The following is a 17,091-nucleotide window of genomic DNA, read 5'->3' as shown; positions in this document are numbered from 1 at the left end:
TCACTGACCTGTACAAGTAAGAGCAATCAAAAGGGACTCTCATATTAATCACAGCTCCTGCACCTTTTTCTTTGATGGCCCCAACCACCATCCATAGTGGGACACTGCCTTTAGCAGAGCTGGGAGACAGCCTTGATGCCAAACCTGTGTGTGTGGACACCTTTTAAAGCTGATAAAGAGGTTTAAAGACAGATTTATGAAAAAAAAACCAAATGTTTTTTGGCTTCCTGCTCCCATTTGATAACATCAAAGTTGCACTTTTATGCTCAGCTCTAGGATGGTGAGGGGCATGGAAATCAGTAGTTTTGAAATTCATCAACCTAAACCTGTAATGGGCTCTGTGTATGCACCCAAACCCACACATCTGGTGGCCTGAGAAATCCCCTGTGACGGGTAAATTGGGAGCACTCACTTGCACTCGTGTCTTTGTTTCAGAAACTCTTCTGGCCATTGCTCCTTTTGCTCTTTCTCTCTCCCCAAAATGGAGATGACAGCTGTTTGTCTGTCAGGGAGGCTACAGGGTTTATTGAGCTTTTTGGGCTTTATTGAATCTCTCCAGTGAAGCACACACAAATGGAGTCTCCAGCACTCCTTTCCCTTAAGCTTAAAGAGGATATGTCCCAAATTAGAAAAGGCTGATAATAAAAAGTAACACAGGAGGGGGAAAAAAACCCAAACCAAAAAGCAGCAAATTATTTTTGCCTAGGTGGATGTTTATTTGTTTTGTTGTAGCTTTTATTTTACTCTGGTTCTCCTGCCTTCTTCTGATGGACAGTGGTAGTCTCTAAATTATCCTTTTCCTCCTATTTTGTGCTGTCTTCAGCTTTGCATTTTCTTTGAAAAGCAATGCCCTGCTATTCATTTTCTCACAGTCACTCCGGTTTTGTACCATTTTCCTTTTCCTTTTCCTGCCTTTCCCACCTTCCAGTGTCCCCAGCAGAGCTCCAGCTCTGAGGGAACGTCAGCAATCACAGGACAATAATTCACAGCCATTAACCAGTTCAGTGCCACACCTCCCTACAAGGCAGGGAATTATTTATGAGCACTTTGGAGCTGCCTCTGCTCGGGGTAACAGCTTGTTCAGCTGCTCCTGCTCAAGGGGCCCCCCACAACAATAGTGAGGCTGCAAAAGGTCAGGGCTGGGATGAACAGCCAGAGCTGGGAGTGGGGACTGCAGACATCTGCTAACACATTGCTGAGCTCTGGGCCCTCCTTTAGGGTCTGTCAGCACGAAATGCCTCCTGGATCTGTGGGGTCAAACAGGCTGGATCTTCAAAAAAAACCAAAACCCACAGGAAAGTCCAGGGAGCACACATGGATTCTGTGCTCCATAAAAAGGCACAGGGTGACTGGCCTGGCCTCCTTGTACACCAGCCCTTCAGTAAACTGATGGGGACACTGCTGGGGACACCCAGCCCGAAATGTGCCTGGTATCTTCCCAAAGGTGCAAGATTTATGGGCTCAACCTAAATTAATTAAGAAGCAGAACCTTAATTAAGAAGCAGGTTGCTTCTGAAACAGCCAGCACACTTCAAAGGGCTGAAGCCACATACTTAATGGGAACAAAGAAGAGAAAACAGGGTCAAAACAGACCATATCTGAGCCTTGTTCTCACCCCATTCATCTTGCACACAGGGGGTGCTCTGCTGACATTTTAAAAAGAGCAGTGGAACATCTGCCACCCAAAGGAGAATTGGGGAGTGTGGGAGGGGCATGTGGTTCATTCAGAAAATAAATTCTGCTCCCCCATGGAAGCAGAAGATGAGCCAGATGTATTTTTTTCCCCCCTCTACCAAGTCCTGGTCTTTTTCCCATTGATTTCATTTGATCCAGGATATCCCTTTTATTTTTTTTTTCCCCTAGCTAGGTGGTTTCACTTTGTGAATGCCAGAGGCAAATTGATCCTGTTCCACCCTCCCATCATACCAGGTACAGCTGTCAGCTGAGAGGCAGGTGGTTTAAGAAAAACAAGAAGTGAGTCTCTGGAAAACACGGCACATTTTTAGGAGCTCAGTGTCCTGGAACAAACAACCTCAGCTGACTCCCATGCTCATCACTCAGTTAATGATGTCTTTGTACCATTTATTCTGTCACATTTTGAACAGGTCATTCCTGCTTCTGCAATTCAGAGAGATGGGTGGCTTTTCCCATTGTTGTGGTGTGGTTTAAAGAGTGTTTCACAAAAATCCACCACCTTTTTTTTAGGAAGACACACAGGCAAGGATTAGGATGATGGAACACCAGATGTGTGTTCTTCCAGATGTGCCAGCCTCGAGTGCCAGCCCTCTGCAGATCCTGCTGGGTCTCCCTCACTCCTTGAGGAAGGTGCACAGGCATCTCTGCAAGCCTGGCCTTGTGCTATTTTGGAAAAAGGTTCTGAAAGCTACACCCAACATTAGGAAGAGATTGAGGTAAGAGATTACGACAAATGCACAAAACACTTTCATTTTCTTTATTTTCAATTGATACTGTATGAATACAAAGTTTCTAGAAAGCTACAAAAATTCTACCACTTTATCAAGAAGGCATCAAAATGTGTCACTTTGCAAAGACATGAAAACACCTGCAGTAACCGACACAAAAATAGCATTTTTAGAGTGATGAAATAATTGCACTTAACTGTCATGGATATTAAAGTTATCACACATATGTACCGCGAAAGCTAGAATACATTTTTTTTTTTTACAAAGCACTTTATAAAAAAATTCTCTGCACACAAAACCTATAATTTTCATATTACTATCATACTAAAGATAAATTCACTTTAAAGCCAACACTTAAAACATTTTAAACAAAAAAAAAAAAAGGTACCAGTACCTACACACAGACAATAACAAATACAAGAATACTGTACTGCCAAGAGGTTTGACTGAAACTCCTTTTGAAAGCTTCTGCAAATATGTTAAGAAAACATTGGAGAACATTCAGTTTTTTCCAAGAGCCTTCCCTCACTGTCTAACCTAGAGGTACTTTATCATCAAAAGGCAAGTTCTACATCAAAAGTTACCAGCAGCAGTACAATATTAAAGTAACCACTGACCATATATGAATATGCTTAAGTCACAAACCCATTTTATACACATTACACAAATAAACATAAAGTGAGAATTCCATTAAGTCATTTACAAATGTGAACAAATGCACATGGCAAAAAAACCCCAAAACAAAACAAAAACCCAACCTGTTTTACATAAAATGTACTGAAGAATTAAAGGCTATTCAGGTTTTCAATGTTATAAAATTCTTTTGTCTTTTTTTTTTTTTTCAGGCACATATTGTATTTTTTGTCTGCAGTCATGAGCCTGAATCAGAGGCCCATAAAACAAAACAAAACAAAAACAAAAACACATATTCTGTAAGGAGGTAACAGGGATCCATCTCCTTTTTAGTCAACTGAGTGCATTTAAGATTTAATTTACACACTAAAACTAATTACATGACCTCAGCAAGAATGACCTGAAAAGTTAAAAGATGAAGATGTCCAGAGTGTTTCTTGTACTTTGACTTATCCAGCCTCAATCTTTCTTGGGGGGAAGGGGGCTAAACATCTGGTTATGAAAGATAAGAGGGGAAAGGAGATCATCCTGAGCAAAGGAGCAAGCCGGGCTCCGCTCCTCGCGCCCGCTGTGCCCGGGCACACGGATCCTCACGGGAAAGGAAAGGGGGGACAGCCCCAGAGCTCCAGTGGGACTGACTGAGGCCTCCAGGAAACCCCCAGGGCTGCTGCAGGCACGCCCCGGGACTCGCAGTGGGAAAATAAATAGCTACGGGTTAGCACATCAAACGTCCTGTCTGCCTTGGACTGGCCGGTTCCTTACATTCAACACTAATGTACACCCTTCATTATGCCCAGAGCCCATCCCGTGGGACAGGCCACTGCCACGCTGAGCTGCAGCTCTGGTGGAGAGGGAAAGAGAGAAACGGGCATCGGATCTGCGATTCCTTCAAAATAGTGGTGCAGTACCTAAACAAAATCAGTTGGGAATTCAAGTAAGTAAAACTACATTTGTTAGTAGCAAATTTTAACAGCCCCTAATGGTACCATTATGTTTGCTTGAACGAGACAGAGGTGTAGCTTGTCACAAACATTGACGAGTACAGCCAAAACGTTTGGCAATGACTGGAAAAGTATGTTCTGCTTGTCTCTGTTCTTTGCCCTACCTCAGTCTCATTGAGTTCAACAGGATTATTTGTCTTATAGAGGTAAGTGAGATTTAGACCTTGAAGGAATAACAAAAATAATATTTTAGAGAAAGGGAATTTGAATTATCACAATATTTACCACACAGTGTCACAATATTTCTCTATATAAAAAGTTAATCTTAGTTTTCATCAAATACTTTAAAAATCAAGTTAACAATGTATTCACAACTATATAATCCCTCTGACAGCTTTTGGTTTTGCTGATATTTGTTCTTTCTAAAACGTTGCTCCTCTTCCCATTGATTTCAGTTGTGGTGGAGATATGGCCCCCGTTCACAGAAGGTATCAAAAACAGACACATTATTAAGAGGAGCTAATTTTTTTTTCCCCCCAAGACATCAACTGGGAGGAAAACATAACAAAACAACCCTGTGTTTGAGTCGTGCTGGCCAGAGTTTCCCCAGCAGCACCTTCATGCACAATGCTCACCCTCAACATTCCAATGCTTGAACCCACACGATCGCATTCACCCTCGCTTGCTCAGCTCTCCTGCTCCTCTTGTTCTGTGCATCTGACCTCCAGCGTGCACAACTTTGTAAACAAAATCTGCTGTCTGAGCAAAGCATCTCCACAGACACCAAAATATTGTTAGAGGACATCAACGAAGCCATGCTTGTCCACTGGAATTCTGTAGGATATGGATCTCTCATTATGCAGATGCGTGACTGGATGAAGAGAATATAAATGGGAATATTTTCATTTTTATATCATGGACGAATCAGTTGCTGGTTTGCAATGCTGTCAGAAATGGCAAACAGTAGATTTTTCTTCAGCAGGCTGATCATTAGCAAAATCCCTTTGCTATGAATGGTGCTCTTTTGTGAATGGAGGCCTGTAGATTGAACTTATTCCAATAAACCAAAGGCATTACGGTGATAACTAAATATTTTTGGTCTCTCTACAAATTGTCATTATTATGGCAGCACTTTTCTAAGCTGGAATTTCAAACCAAAGGCACTTTCATGCTAGAGTGCAGAAGAGTCACAATTAATTATTTGGTCATGAAATTTAAAAAGGCAGCATTCATTAATACAATTCACTTTTCATGGAGAACCAGGGATCTGTAACCTTTCCTTTTGGTATAGGCATCTCACTGCAATGGGACTGACTTGTACAGACAGCTGGTTCACACCAAGCAGTCAAAGAGCATTTTCTGCAGGGAAAAATACGGATATTTTAAAAATGGAACCAATTAAGAAAACAATGTATAAAATTTAATGTTAAGAGGCTAAAAGTTACTTCTAATATAATGCTAAGGCACTGCATATTGTAATGCTTTGGCAGCTCTCAATTAAAAGGTTCCTACAAAAAAGTAACAGTAACAAGATAAGTACTTCCAGCTTACAAAAGAGCTCACAGTTTACAGGCAGCCTGTTGGACTACACACCCCACACTCAACAGTTGAAGGATTAAGGCTTTTAAGAATTAACATATACAGGGTATGGATCATTTACAGAATTGTAAAGAAAAGACGATGGAAGTAGTTTCCCTAACGTTACATATGTGAACACCAATAAACATTGTGACTGTTTATACCCTATAGTTATGGCATATGTAGTGTGCCAGATCCTACTAAAAAAAAAAAACCAAACTGTACCTGGATTTGCAAATTGACTTACATACTTTATATGCCTTAAAGAGTTTGCTTGTTATTAAAAAAAAATAAAAAATCACCAAACCCACAATTCAAACCCTAAATAAAAGACAACTTTAGAACAAAAACCAAAAAGTAGTTTTTGACTTGTAACACCAAGTGCTTAGAATAAAGGGCTACCGTTAGGCTGTTACAATGCAGTGCTTTTCCTGATGTGATTGTTAGTGTTAAAAATGAGCGTTAAAAGAGACCTTGCCATGGACACGTTCCTCTGTTCACTTCACAGAGTATCAACTGAAAGATCATCAGCCCTAATATCCACAAGCAGGTGACAGCTAGGCATCACAGCAACCATCCAGAGCATGCACTTCATGCAGCCAGACCAGGCTGAGGGGTTGAAGCAGTCTCCCTTCCCCTGGGTGATGCTGGAGCCCCAGAGCTCCCCAGCCTTGGGGATGGTCCTGCTCTGACCTCACCTAGGCTCCAGTCTAGTCCAGACATTTCAGCAGCAGGCAATTCTAACAGAATGGACTATGCAGGAATATATAATTTAAAGAAAAGGAATAGAGTTGCTTGTTTGCTGGGCCTGGGAGTGAATTTGATGCTTAGACTGTGCATGAGAACTGTGCTGGTTACAGGAACAAACCCCAAGGGGTAGGGAGGAGGGGCCTGCTAACCATTGAGTCAGGACTGCAGAAAAATCCCCCAAGAACCCTCTTTGCTGATAACTCGTGCTTGTTTCAGATAAAGTCTTTGCCAGACCCGGAGACACAACTGGGAGAGGTGTAAGAGCACCATGATTAAGAGGAAAATGGGGAAAAAAATTAAATTCTCCACTTTCCAACCTTCTTTGCCTGATGCTGGTTGTGATTCTCTAGCGTCTCACAGATATTAAAGCTGCTGATCCTTTCAGAGGCGTACACACTCTTCTTTCAAACACATCAGTGTTTTGCTCTCTGTTTTGAGTGACTCGATGCTGTTGCAATGTCAGCTGTTTCCATTCATCTCTTGATTTCAGAGTTGCAAGTTTTTTGCTCAACTTATTAGAAAACATAGTTGTCCATATAAAATATAACCGCACACACAAGACTACATATAATGCAAGTCTAAATCTTCAGTATTTACCTACTTATTGCAAAATGAGCCATCTTTTTCATTAAATAATCAAATTTTCATATTAGTACAATACAACTTTATACTCTTTTAAAATACACTAGATATGTTAAGGGTAAGGGGTGATGTTTTCTTTCTCTGCAATACCTGTTTGAAAGTTTAATGGATTAGAAGATTAGTTTTAGCGTTGAGAAAAAAATACAAAATTTGCCTAATTTTAGGACCTGTCTGTTTCTATCAGGCATTTCTTAAGGCTATATTTTTCATTTGGCTTCAAACAGAAAAATGTTTCATTTTAAAAAATAATTTAGTGAATTACATTCGTCCATATCTTCCACCCTAATTAGTTACAAAGATAATTCTATAAAGATTATTAACTTTGTGTACTCATTTACAGTTATAGCTAAAGATTCGTTTCAATTTCACTTGCATTGTAAAACAAGTATTTCATGTTGGAAAAAAACCCAAAATAAATTCTTATAAATGCTGTCAGTTTTTCCCCATGGCAAATGCTCTGTCATACATTTTTCTATCAGAATTAAAAATAGGCCTCCACAGACAGAGGCATTAGGTTCTTAAATACAGTCTTCCCAAAGAACTGTGGTTTACAAATTTGAAGAACACTTAGTTTTAGAAATAATTTTTACAACTGTACCAGAATTTCACAGCTACAATTATATATGAACACATTAAAAATGACTTCACTAAAACAGGATTTAGAAAAATGTGGGTGAAAGTTGGGCCAGAGGCACTGCCACTTAGTGTTGAGGTTTACAGTCTGTGTTTTGATAAAGAAGTGAAATGAAGTGTATATATAAATAACTGCTCAGTCCTTTACAAGCCTGTAGATGTGATGCTGTGCTCCATGTTCGCTGTTCGACACCTCGAATACACAAGCCATGCAGAGCAGGGTTTCTTGTGTATCCCTGTTTGTTACCACCTGTGTGGGGAAAGGAGAGGCAGACAGAACATCACACACCTGGAAACTGCAGGGCTGTATTGTATTTGCAGGGTGCCCCGTGGCAGGGAGGAATGATGGATCTGATCCCATGTTCTCAGAAGGCTAATTTATTATTTTATGATACTATATTATATTAAAGAATGCTATACTAAACTATACTAAAGAATACAGAAAGGATACTTACAGAAGGCTAAAAAGACAATAATGAAAACTCCTGACTCTTTCCAGAGTCCTGACACAGCCTGGCCCTGATTGGCCAAAGAGCCAAAACAACTCACATGAATCCAAAGAAACAATCTCCAAACACATTCCATATAAGCAAAACACAGGAGAAGCAAATGAGATAAGAATTGTTTTCATTTTCTCTGAGGCTCCTCAGCTTCCCAGGAGAAAAATCCTGGGTGAAGGGATATCTCAGAGAACGTGAGTGCCACAGGTGTGAAGCCAGGAGTGACCTGTGTCACCTCGGTCCTGCCCGAATCCCCTGGCGGCAGCGGCACGTGGCTCTGAGAGCTTGGCTGGGGTGACACCACAGAGCCACAGGGAAAGCAGGCTGGGCCACTGGGTGAAACTGGCTCAAAGGCCACCACGTGGCCCATCCTCTGTGCTTTAGGTCACCTGTGGGGCGTTTGCTGCCTGTTTTCCCTGCCCAAGAACTAATTAATGCCACTAACACCTGCAGCACTGTAACCCAGCCCCGTAAGGACACATCGGATGAACGCAGAGGTTCAAAGTTACTGCCTCAGGCTCTCTGCAAACCCCAGACTGGAATGGAAAAAACAGAAGTAAGCTGAAATTTGTGGAGAATAACAAAGATGTTTGTTCACACTCACAGCCAGCTGAGCCTTTTCATCCTGAGCGTCTTTAGCGCCCAGTTCCAGGAGAATTATTCTGAAGTCAGTGGGATGGTTGCTTTGGTAAGCAGCAATGACTAAGGGATTTGGAAACTGGTTCCCAACACTACCAGCTGAGCAAGCCATACAAAGCCTGAGAGTATCTTAGAAGTGGAAAAATAAAACAGGCAGCCCATACCAATAAAATTGTGAAGTTTTCCAAGACGCTGTTCATCATGTATTTCTCTGGTAAATGCTTCAGCTTGTGTATGAAGTTGATCATGTATTCACACATGGGAGAGCGGTTTATCCTGTACACAAACCGGCCATTCTCAAACCTTGCATATTCAGTCTAAAAAACAGAAAAACCATTTAGAATGTGATCATTCAGAGACAGGAAAAACGTGATGGTAAATCTGTTTTTCTTTTTTTTTTTTCTTTTTTGTGTAGACAGGAAAAAGACAAGAGGCTCAGACACACTCACACGCTGCTTGCTGACTCCCTGCCTTACCTGTGCTATGCCTTGCTAAAAATGCAAGGCATCTTAATTATCAATAATTATAATATCACTACTTGTTCTCTAAACTGCAAAATAACAAACTGAATAGATGAGGATTATAAAGTCCCAAACTCAGTAGAAATTAATTAAGAACTGTGATAATTCCAGATTTTATAGGAATTTTGAGGCACCTGACTGCAAAAGGAACAGCAAAAATAAGCTAATATATTTGCACTTAAGTGTGCACGTATGTCCTGGGTTTCCCTGTCATCTCTTTTGAATCAGCAAGGGGTTTGATTGTTTAATATTGTTTAGGTTTTCTTGTTTAATAAACAGGTTTCTCCCACTTTTCTCCAAGGAGGTATTTTTCCTGCACCAGTTGGGAGAAGGGCCAAATGAATCTGCTTTCCTAGAGGAGCCCTTTGGGGGTTCTCTTCCAAATTTGTCCTGAACCAGGACAACATACAAACATAGATATATTATTTCATGACTTAATAGGCAATTTATGAACTAGAGAAAGATGTAGGACAACATGCAAACATAGATATATTATTGCATGACTTAATAGGCAATTTATGAACTCGAGAAAGATGTAGGACTACAGCTGGAAGAAAAGCAGACAGACTTAGACTGCTGAGGGAGGGTAAGGCTGTGACTCTCAGACTTCTGCTGTCCAGCTACCAATCACTCACATGGTGGTTTCTGAGGATTTTTGGCTTTCTCTAAGCTTGGAACAACAGAAATTATTAAAACCTTTTTTGTTATGGTCAGAAAACATAGTTTAAGAAGGACATAAACAGTGACCAGGACACCTGTAAAAGCTCAACCTTCAGCTCTAGGCTAAAATTCCCCCCCAAAACTGTTTTGTACGTGACAGATGTGGCTCTGGGGCTTAGCCCTGAGCTGCACCATCACCGTGCAGCAAACCAACCAGAGACTGAACACACCCCACAGGTCTGTGCCTGGGGAAGGTCAGGGATGACTAAAGGCACACATCCCATCTCAACACCCACCTCTACTTTTTCTACTACTTGCTTTCCAAAGGAGCAGACTTTGGTGGAGCAGGTGATTGTCATGTTTTCCGAGCTCTCGTACTGACTGGTGACTCCGTAAAACGCCCCTGTATCATCTTGGATGTTGCAGTTTAAGTCAGCCTGTGGGGAAAAAGGTGAAAATTTGATTTTTTATTTGACAGTGTGAATAGCATAAGCTGTCACTAGCTCACCATTCTTCTCAGAAATAATGGGGGGAACTCAATGGTGATGACAGTGACAGTGGAAAAAGTCTGTCAGGGAAGTAGCTGCCTAAATGTGGCAGTAAAAACCTTAGGAAATCAGCAATTTATTCAAATTTTAGACAATAAAAGATGTCCCAGTATTTCTGTGAGCTACAGGTGACATTCTTGCCTGGCAGATGGCTGATGAAACCCCTGGAGCAGAGGAATGATCACCTGAGAGGAGCCTGGCTCCAGAGCCAGCCCCTCTGAAGTGAACCTGCCATCAGATTCAAATTCAGCCCAGCCACCCCACTCCAGAGAGGCCCCAGCTCACTTTCTCTTGTCTTAAAGCAATGAAATCCTCATGGCAGAGGAGACAGCTGGGCAATAGAGGATGTGTCTCTGATAAGGCCCCATGGCACTGGTTCAGCAGAGCACTGGGCTCCAGGGAGAGGCTGACACAGGCCCCAGGTTTTCTGTGTGCCATGCCCAGCAAACACCGCTGCAAGGCTCTGCTGGCTCCCAGCACTTCCCTGCAGCCTCAGAAACCATCCAGCTGCCTTTCACAGGCAGCATCAGAGACCAAGGCTCGCAGGATCAAGTGAGGAGCAGCTCTACCTTGAATTATTCATTATCCAAGCCCTGTGCACAGCAGGATTAATTTGGCTACAAAGCAAGCACACAGGTCACCTGCTGAATGCAGCCTCCCTGGGCTGGAGCTGCTCTGCCACTCTGCTCTTTGACATCACAGACCCATTCCTGCTCATTTCAGAGCCCTCCACTTGAAAGCACACTGATATGGGTACAGGCAGCCCTAGGGATGTGCACAGCTGGATTTGCTGATTCAGGCATTAGCTCCACTGACATCTTTGATGCCCAGGCAGAGAGTGGGCAGGGTTTTCCTTTTATGTGGAAACAGCTGATCAGCTACTGCAGCATGACAGCAAAGAATCACCTGAACTGGAAAGTTAGGCCAAGGTGAGCATTTCAGCAGGGAAATGCACTTCTGCAGCTGCTTCACTTGCAAGTCTAGCTCTGCTTGGTTCTATTCCTAATACAGAAATAATACTTGACAGGTACCTTCATGTTTACCCTCAGACTTTTTAAAAACCTTATTTACAGGTGTGCTTACCTGTGCCCCATCCCTGGAAGTGTTCAAGACCAGAGGGAATGGGGCTTTGAGTAACCAGGTCTGGGGGAAGGTGTTGGATTTTGGTGACCTCTAAGGTTCCTTATGACCAAACCATTCTACAATTCAAGTGTGGAGCACTCACCACAGTTCAGGTCATTTGTAACTGCTACTTAATTTTTAACTAGGCAACAACTCATTAATCCTCCTTAGTGTCTGCAATCCTCATTTGTGGTGCGGCCTTGTGAGGCAATATTCTGATAACAGCACACACTGAGCTAGCCTGTGGTACACACAAGACACAGGTCTAGGATTACTTGGGGCTGGCTCTGTAAATTAACCAGTGGAGCAGCCTCCTGAGGTTTACACACAAGCAGCCCCACAGTCAGGTATTTTGTACAGGAGGAAGAAATCCTATCGCTGTTGCACCTTGCTCCTCACACCTGCCTCGTGCCAGGCCAGCAGTTAATGTTTAATGTGCATCTAATGCACAGGGAGCTGAGAGGAACTTGTCACATTTACCATAGCAAATTAGCAATTTGCCATCACAGCTGGCCTGCAATCAAAGCATGGCAAACATCTCAACATGGAGAAGTGCAGCAGCCACCGCTGCTCCGCCAGAATTCCTGAAGGAGAGGGATTGCTCCTGAAACAGTTGCACTGCTGCAATTATCATCATCATCACCATTATTATTAATAATAATAATAGCAGTAGTAGTAGTAGAAGTAATCTCTTAGAATGCACTTATTCCTGCTGCTACCACAATTGCAGTTTTACTAGCAAAGCCTTTTCTTTCTTTTCAGATATGAGCAAAATATTTGAGAAATCATAACTAAACCAGCCCTCACAGTTGTCAAAAACCAACTGCACAGACCTCGCATTTCGAGCTGCAGTAGCAAATGTTTAGAGTTAAAAGAGGATAACATTTTATCTGCTGCCTTCTGATTTTGAAGCCTGCTGAAAAAACCACCGAATTGTTCTATTTACATGCTGACATTTAACCTGCAGAAGTAACACATGTGGCCATCTGTCACCCTGTTGTTCACTCCCACAGCTCCTCCAGCCCTTGCTGAGATCACTGGGAGTTCTGTATACACAGCACACCCAGGCTGGGGCCTGATGTTGCAGTGAGGAAACACCTGAAGCTCTCACTCAATTGTCATGATTTACTCAATTGTCATGTTGCAGTGAGGAACACTTGAAGCTCTCACTCAGTTGTCATGATTTACCCTTATGCAATCACAACATGGTTGCCCAAGTCCCATGATGATGATCATATAGATGAGAATTACCTTTATTTACTTGTTTGCTCTAGGATTTTTTTTTTCAGTCTAGCACACAGTAAAGGTGTTTTCAAGGAAGGAAAGAATTCTCTTTGTAAACAGTTTTCATATTCATCTAATTGCTGAGATTGCTGAGAGCTGAACACTCTTCAAAACAGTCTAATACCAGCATTAAAAAAATCATAGGAGTTGGCAAGCAAATGCTTTTAAATGAAGGCTTCACCAAAGCCTCTTTTAGTACCATAACAACTTTGTCTTAAGGACTTAAGAATATTATTATGGCTTAAATAGCAAGGGATTTGTCTAAACATATACATCTGAAAGCTAAATTGTATTTTTCAAACTGATGAAATTAAAATAAATTTTTTGCTGTTTTTTTTCCCTTCTCCAAAAGGTTATGAGTACCCATGTGGCTGTGAGAGCTGTAGATGTGAGAACAAGGTGATGTGTCATAAATGAATGCCCTGGTATTCAGCTTTAGCTCCTAACTACAGCAGTGATTCCAGGCCTCGTGTCTACATTTTAAAAGGGATGTTGGAAAATTGGAAAGTGTTCAGCAAAGAGCTACACGAATGATTTCAGGTCTGGAAAACATCCTTTGTAGTGAATGACTAATGAAACTCCATCTACTTACTTTTTCCAAGGGAAGTTTTTCCACAACCTTGTCATAGCCTACAAGTTGCTACATGGGGAAGAGCCCTCTCCTAGATTAAATCTTGCAGAAAAGAGCATTAAAAAGCAGAAAGCTAAGCAAAATCAAAATGAGACACAAGGCAGGGGCTGATAACCCTGATGGCCATGGAATGCTGGAATGATTCTCAGATGAGGAGAAATCGCCTTGGGGTCTTTTTACACCAGCTGAGGATCTGACAGGGATGCTCTGGTTTGAGTAGCTTGGTACTGTGCAAAGGCAAACATTACTTAGTGAGGTTCACTGCCTGAGCTACCTGTGGCAGGTAGGGCTACATAAATATAATAACAAAACTGAAATACAGAAGTTTATCTTATTAGTCTTCTCCTTATAATTTCCTGTTTCAATGATCCTTGTGAAAAAGGTGACAACAGCCAAACCTCTGGAGTGCTGTGACTTGAAATATATTGGTGTGAGTTCAAATACTATGGCATGTCAAACATTATGGGATGATCACATTAATGAACAGGAGTCCATTTACTCATTGAGTTTTAAAGATCAATACAATTTACGGGGGAAAAAGCCTCAAACCACAAATGGAATTTTTAATTTTTTTTTTCCTTTCAAGAGTAAAACTCTAATTCAGATTTATTTCTGGGCACTGAGTTTTATATGAATACACTTGGAGGTGGAAGAGGCACTCAGATTTCTGGCAGCCTATCTCCAGTGCAAGAGCATGATTAATTCATTAATAAAGCACAGCTTGTCAATGGGTAGCACTGGAAATATTGCATATTACGAGCACCAAGTGTTCAACACACTGAATGGAGAAGTCTCTGCCAGTATGCTGGAGCTTGCACCTAAAGAGAGATGGCTGCAACCAAAATAAAGAGTAAAAATAAATTTAAAATAAATTAAAAACCCCATTCCCTTCCCCAGAGCTCTCAGGCTCTGTGCTACAGGCAGAGTGCTTGTGGAATAATAACAGCTTTGGCTAACACAAAAGCAACTCCAGCAAAACTTGCTGAGAAGAGCCTAACTCCATCCTGCTGAGTAGAAGGAAAGCAGCACCTACTGGAAGCAGTGGGAGCTGAGGAGGGCCAGGGCAGTTTGCAGTGGCACTCAGCACTCCCATGGGGCACATTAATAAGGGCACTAATTACAGCACCTAGCTCCGAGCGGGCAGGTGGGTTACCCAGCACCCTCCTCCTCTCCAGAGCTCCACCAAAGAGCAGCCATTCCAAACTGTGAAGCAATTTTTTCCAGAGGGAGCATCTGGGCCGTTGGCACGCTGCTGTGCAGCTCAGGAATGGTGAGCAGGGCTGGGTTTGTGATGGACAAACCGAGCTGCTCTGACCCTGCCCCTTGTCCAGGGCTGGGTTTGAGATGGACAAACCGAGCTGCTCTGACCCTGCCCCTTCCACTGCCACCCTGCTCGGGGTCCTCTTCCCTGTGCCAGGGCTGCTTTCTTCCATATCTCGTTTGTTTTGTGTGCATTTGCATGCTGGCCTTGGAGCCACTCTTGTTTCAGGCCCCAGTTGTGAGTGCAGATCATTTGGCAGTCATGCTGTGTGTGTGGAGGGAAGTCCCAGATTCTGGATTATGCAATATAAATTACAAGGAAGAAAGGAAAGAAAAGAAGAGAGAAAGAAAAGGAAAGCAAGAAAGCAAGAAAGAGAGAGAGAGAGAGAGAGAGAAAGAAAGAAAGAAAGAAAGAAAGAAAGAAAGAAAGAAAGAGAGAAAGAAAGAAAGAAAGAAAGAAAGAAAGAAAGAAAGAAAGAAAGAGAGAGAAAGAAAGAAAAAGAAAGAAAGGAGAAAGACAGAGAGAAAGAGAGAAAAGAAAGAGAAAAAGAGAAAGAAAGAGAGAAAGAGAGAAAGAAAGAAAGAAAAAGAAAGAAAGAAAGAAAGAAAGAAAAAAGAAGAAGAAGAGAAAGAAAAGAGAGAGAAAGAGAGAAAAAGAGAGAGAAAGAAAAGAAGAGAAAAGAGAAAGAAAGAAAGAAAGAAAGAAGAAAGAAAGAAAGAAAAAGAGAAAGAAAAGAAGAAAGAAAGAGAAAGAAAGAAAGAAAGAAGAGAAAGAAGAAAGAAAGAAAGAAAAAAGAAAAGAAAAGAAAAGAAAAGAAAAAAGAAAAGAAAAGAAAAGAAAAGAAAAGAAAAGAAAAGAAAAGAAAAGAAAAGAAAAGAAAAGAAAAGAAAAGAAAAGAAAAGAAAAGAAAAGAAAAGAAAAGAAAAGAAAAGAAAAGAAAAGGAGACCCGATTGTGTGTGTGAATGAAGGGCACAAAGAATCTCTGCACCTTTTAAGACGGCTGGAGGCACATGGGGATAAATTCAGAGGGGGTGGGAGGAGACCACAGGCACAAGCCATTTCTGAACACTGATTACATGGGTAAATTGTTTGTTCCAGTGTATCACAAAGAGAAGGAGCATTATTTTTCATGCCACAGCTGTTTTGAATAAGAATAGGAATAAACTTAACTATCCTCCTCATGTTACTTACCACTAATTATGGCATATATTTACATCTATAAAACAGTGAAATTTTGGGAGACATAATTTAATGCCCCTTTATTGTGTAGATTCCTTTATTTCCATCCCACATTTGAATTTCAAAAATGTTTAGGACTTCAAAGCATCTTTAAAAGCTTGCCCTAATTATAATATGCATTACTTTCTAAAACTCCTAGTTTGCATTGCAGATTCCTGCAAATAGAGGCATTCATTTTAAACATCAATTAATATCATCTACGCATCTTCAGATGAGTTTGGGTCTTGGTTTCAGAGTTGCAGTGAGCTCTGGTTAAGCTTTCCTCAGTTAGAAGAACAGTTCAAGCTACTGCAAACACAAAAGTAAGTCAGTGGATCAGATCCGTGGAAAGCCTGACAGGCCAACATTAATTTATATCAGTTGTTTTTTTCCTATGTCACCAATGAGAGAACAACCATTCTCCTTTCAGACACATTTGCTTCCCAAACCTGCCCCTGTAGCTGCAGAAATCAGAGTTCAGGCTGGCACAGAGCATTTGGCAGAGTGAGAGACACAAAATCCCAGCACTTTATTGCAAGGTGTGCTTACACCAGCACTGAGGATCCCTGTGGAGGCAGGCATGTGGGTTACATGGAAAAGTCATGCAAAATTTGCCTCAAAATTTGCACTTGGGGTTGAGGCAAAACCTGAGAGAGAAATAACAAAGCTACAGCAGCACAATTTAGTCTAGGAGGCCTAAGTGTATTGCTTACAATTCGAGAATTTAGGGATAGTAGTGAGCAATCAGTGGGGCTAGCACTGGATATGAACATGGAAAGAAACCAGCACAGGCACCCTGTGCTGACTGAGCTTTTAGACAGGCTGACTGGAACTTCAAGGAGCAGAAAACTCTGGGGCTATTCCAAAGTCACAAAAGCAGTTTAAATACAGACTGACCACCAGGAACATTGACCACACTCAGATTAAGGTTAGATGGCACAAATCATTCCTGGTTGTTTTGCACAGATTGGGCTTAGTCCCATGAGGTGAGAGAAGCAGGATTGTGCAATTAACCTGCACCCAGGGAAGGGTTTCCTCCACAGATACTCTTCTCTGAATTCTGCATCAGTGCTCTAGGACAGCTTTTACATTTGTTCATTATTTTT

The 17,091-nt window shown here is 41.6% G+C and overlaps 1 protein-coding gene across 4 annotated transcripts in view; it reads right to left on the bottom strand.

The window, feature by feature from the left end:
- Nucleotides 1-2,437: 2,437 nt before the first annotated feature.
- TEAD1 (TEA domain transcription factor 1) overlaps nucleotides 2,438-17,091 on the bottom strand; it is a 151,421-nt gene continuing 136,767 nt past the window's right edge. For all 4 annotated transcript variants that reach the window (XM_064715739.1, XM_064715740.1, XM_064715741.1 and 1 more), the window contains 3 exons: nucleotides 10,217-10,357; nucleotides 8,904-9,056; nucleotides 2,438-7,850 (listed from right to left, as the gene is read on the bottom strand). In XM_064715739.1, the coding sequence (XP_064571809.1) occupies nucleotides 7,737-7,850; nucleotides 8,904-9,056; nucleotides 10,217-10,357 (408 nt within the window). In that variant the 3' untranslated portion in view covers nucleotides 2,438-7,736. The remainder of the gene's footprint in view (nucleotides 7,851-8,903; nucleotides 9,057-10,216; nucleotides 10,358-17,091) is intronic.

Source organism: Zonotrichia leucophrys, chromosome 5, assembly GCF_028769735.1.
Source record: "Zonotrichia leucophrys gambelii isolate GWCS_2022_RI chromosome 5, RI_Zleu_2.0, whole genome shotgun sequence".
Taxonomy (NCBI): domain Eukaryota; kingdom Metazoa; phylum Chordata; class Aves; order Passeriformes; family Passerellidae; genus Zonotrichia; species Zonotrichia leucophrys.
This window is presented reverse-complemented; position numbering and strand designations above follow the sequence as displayed.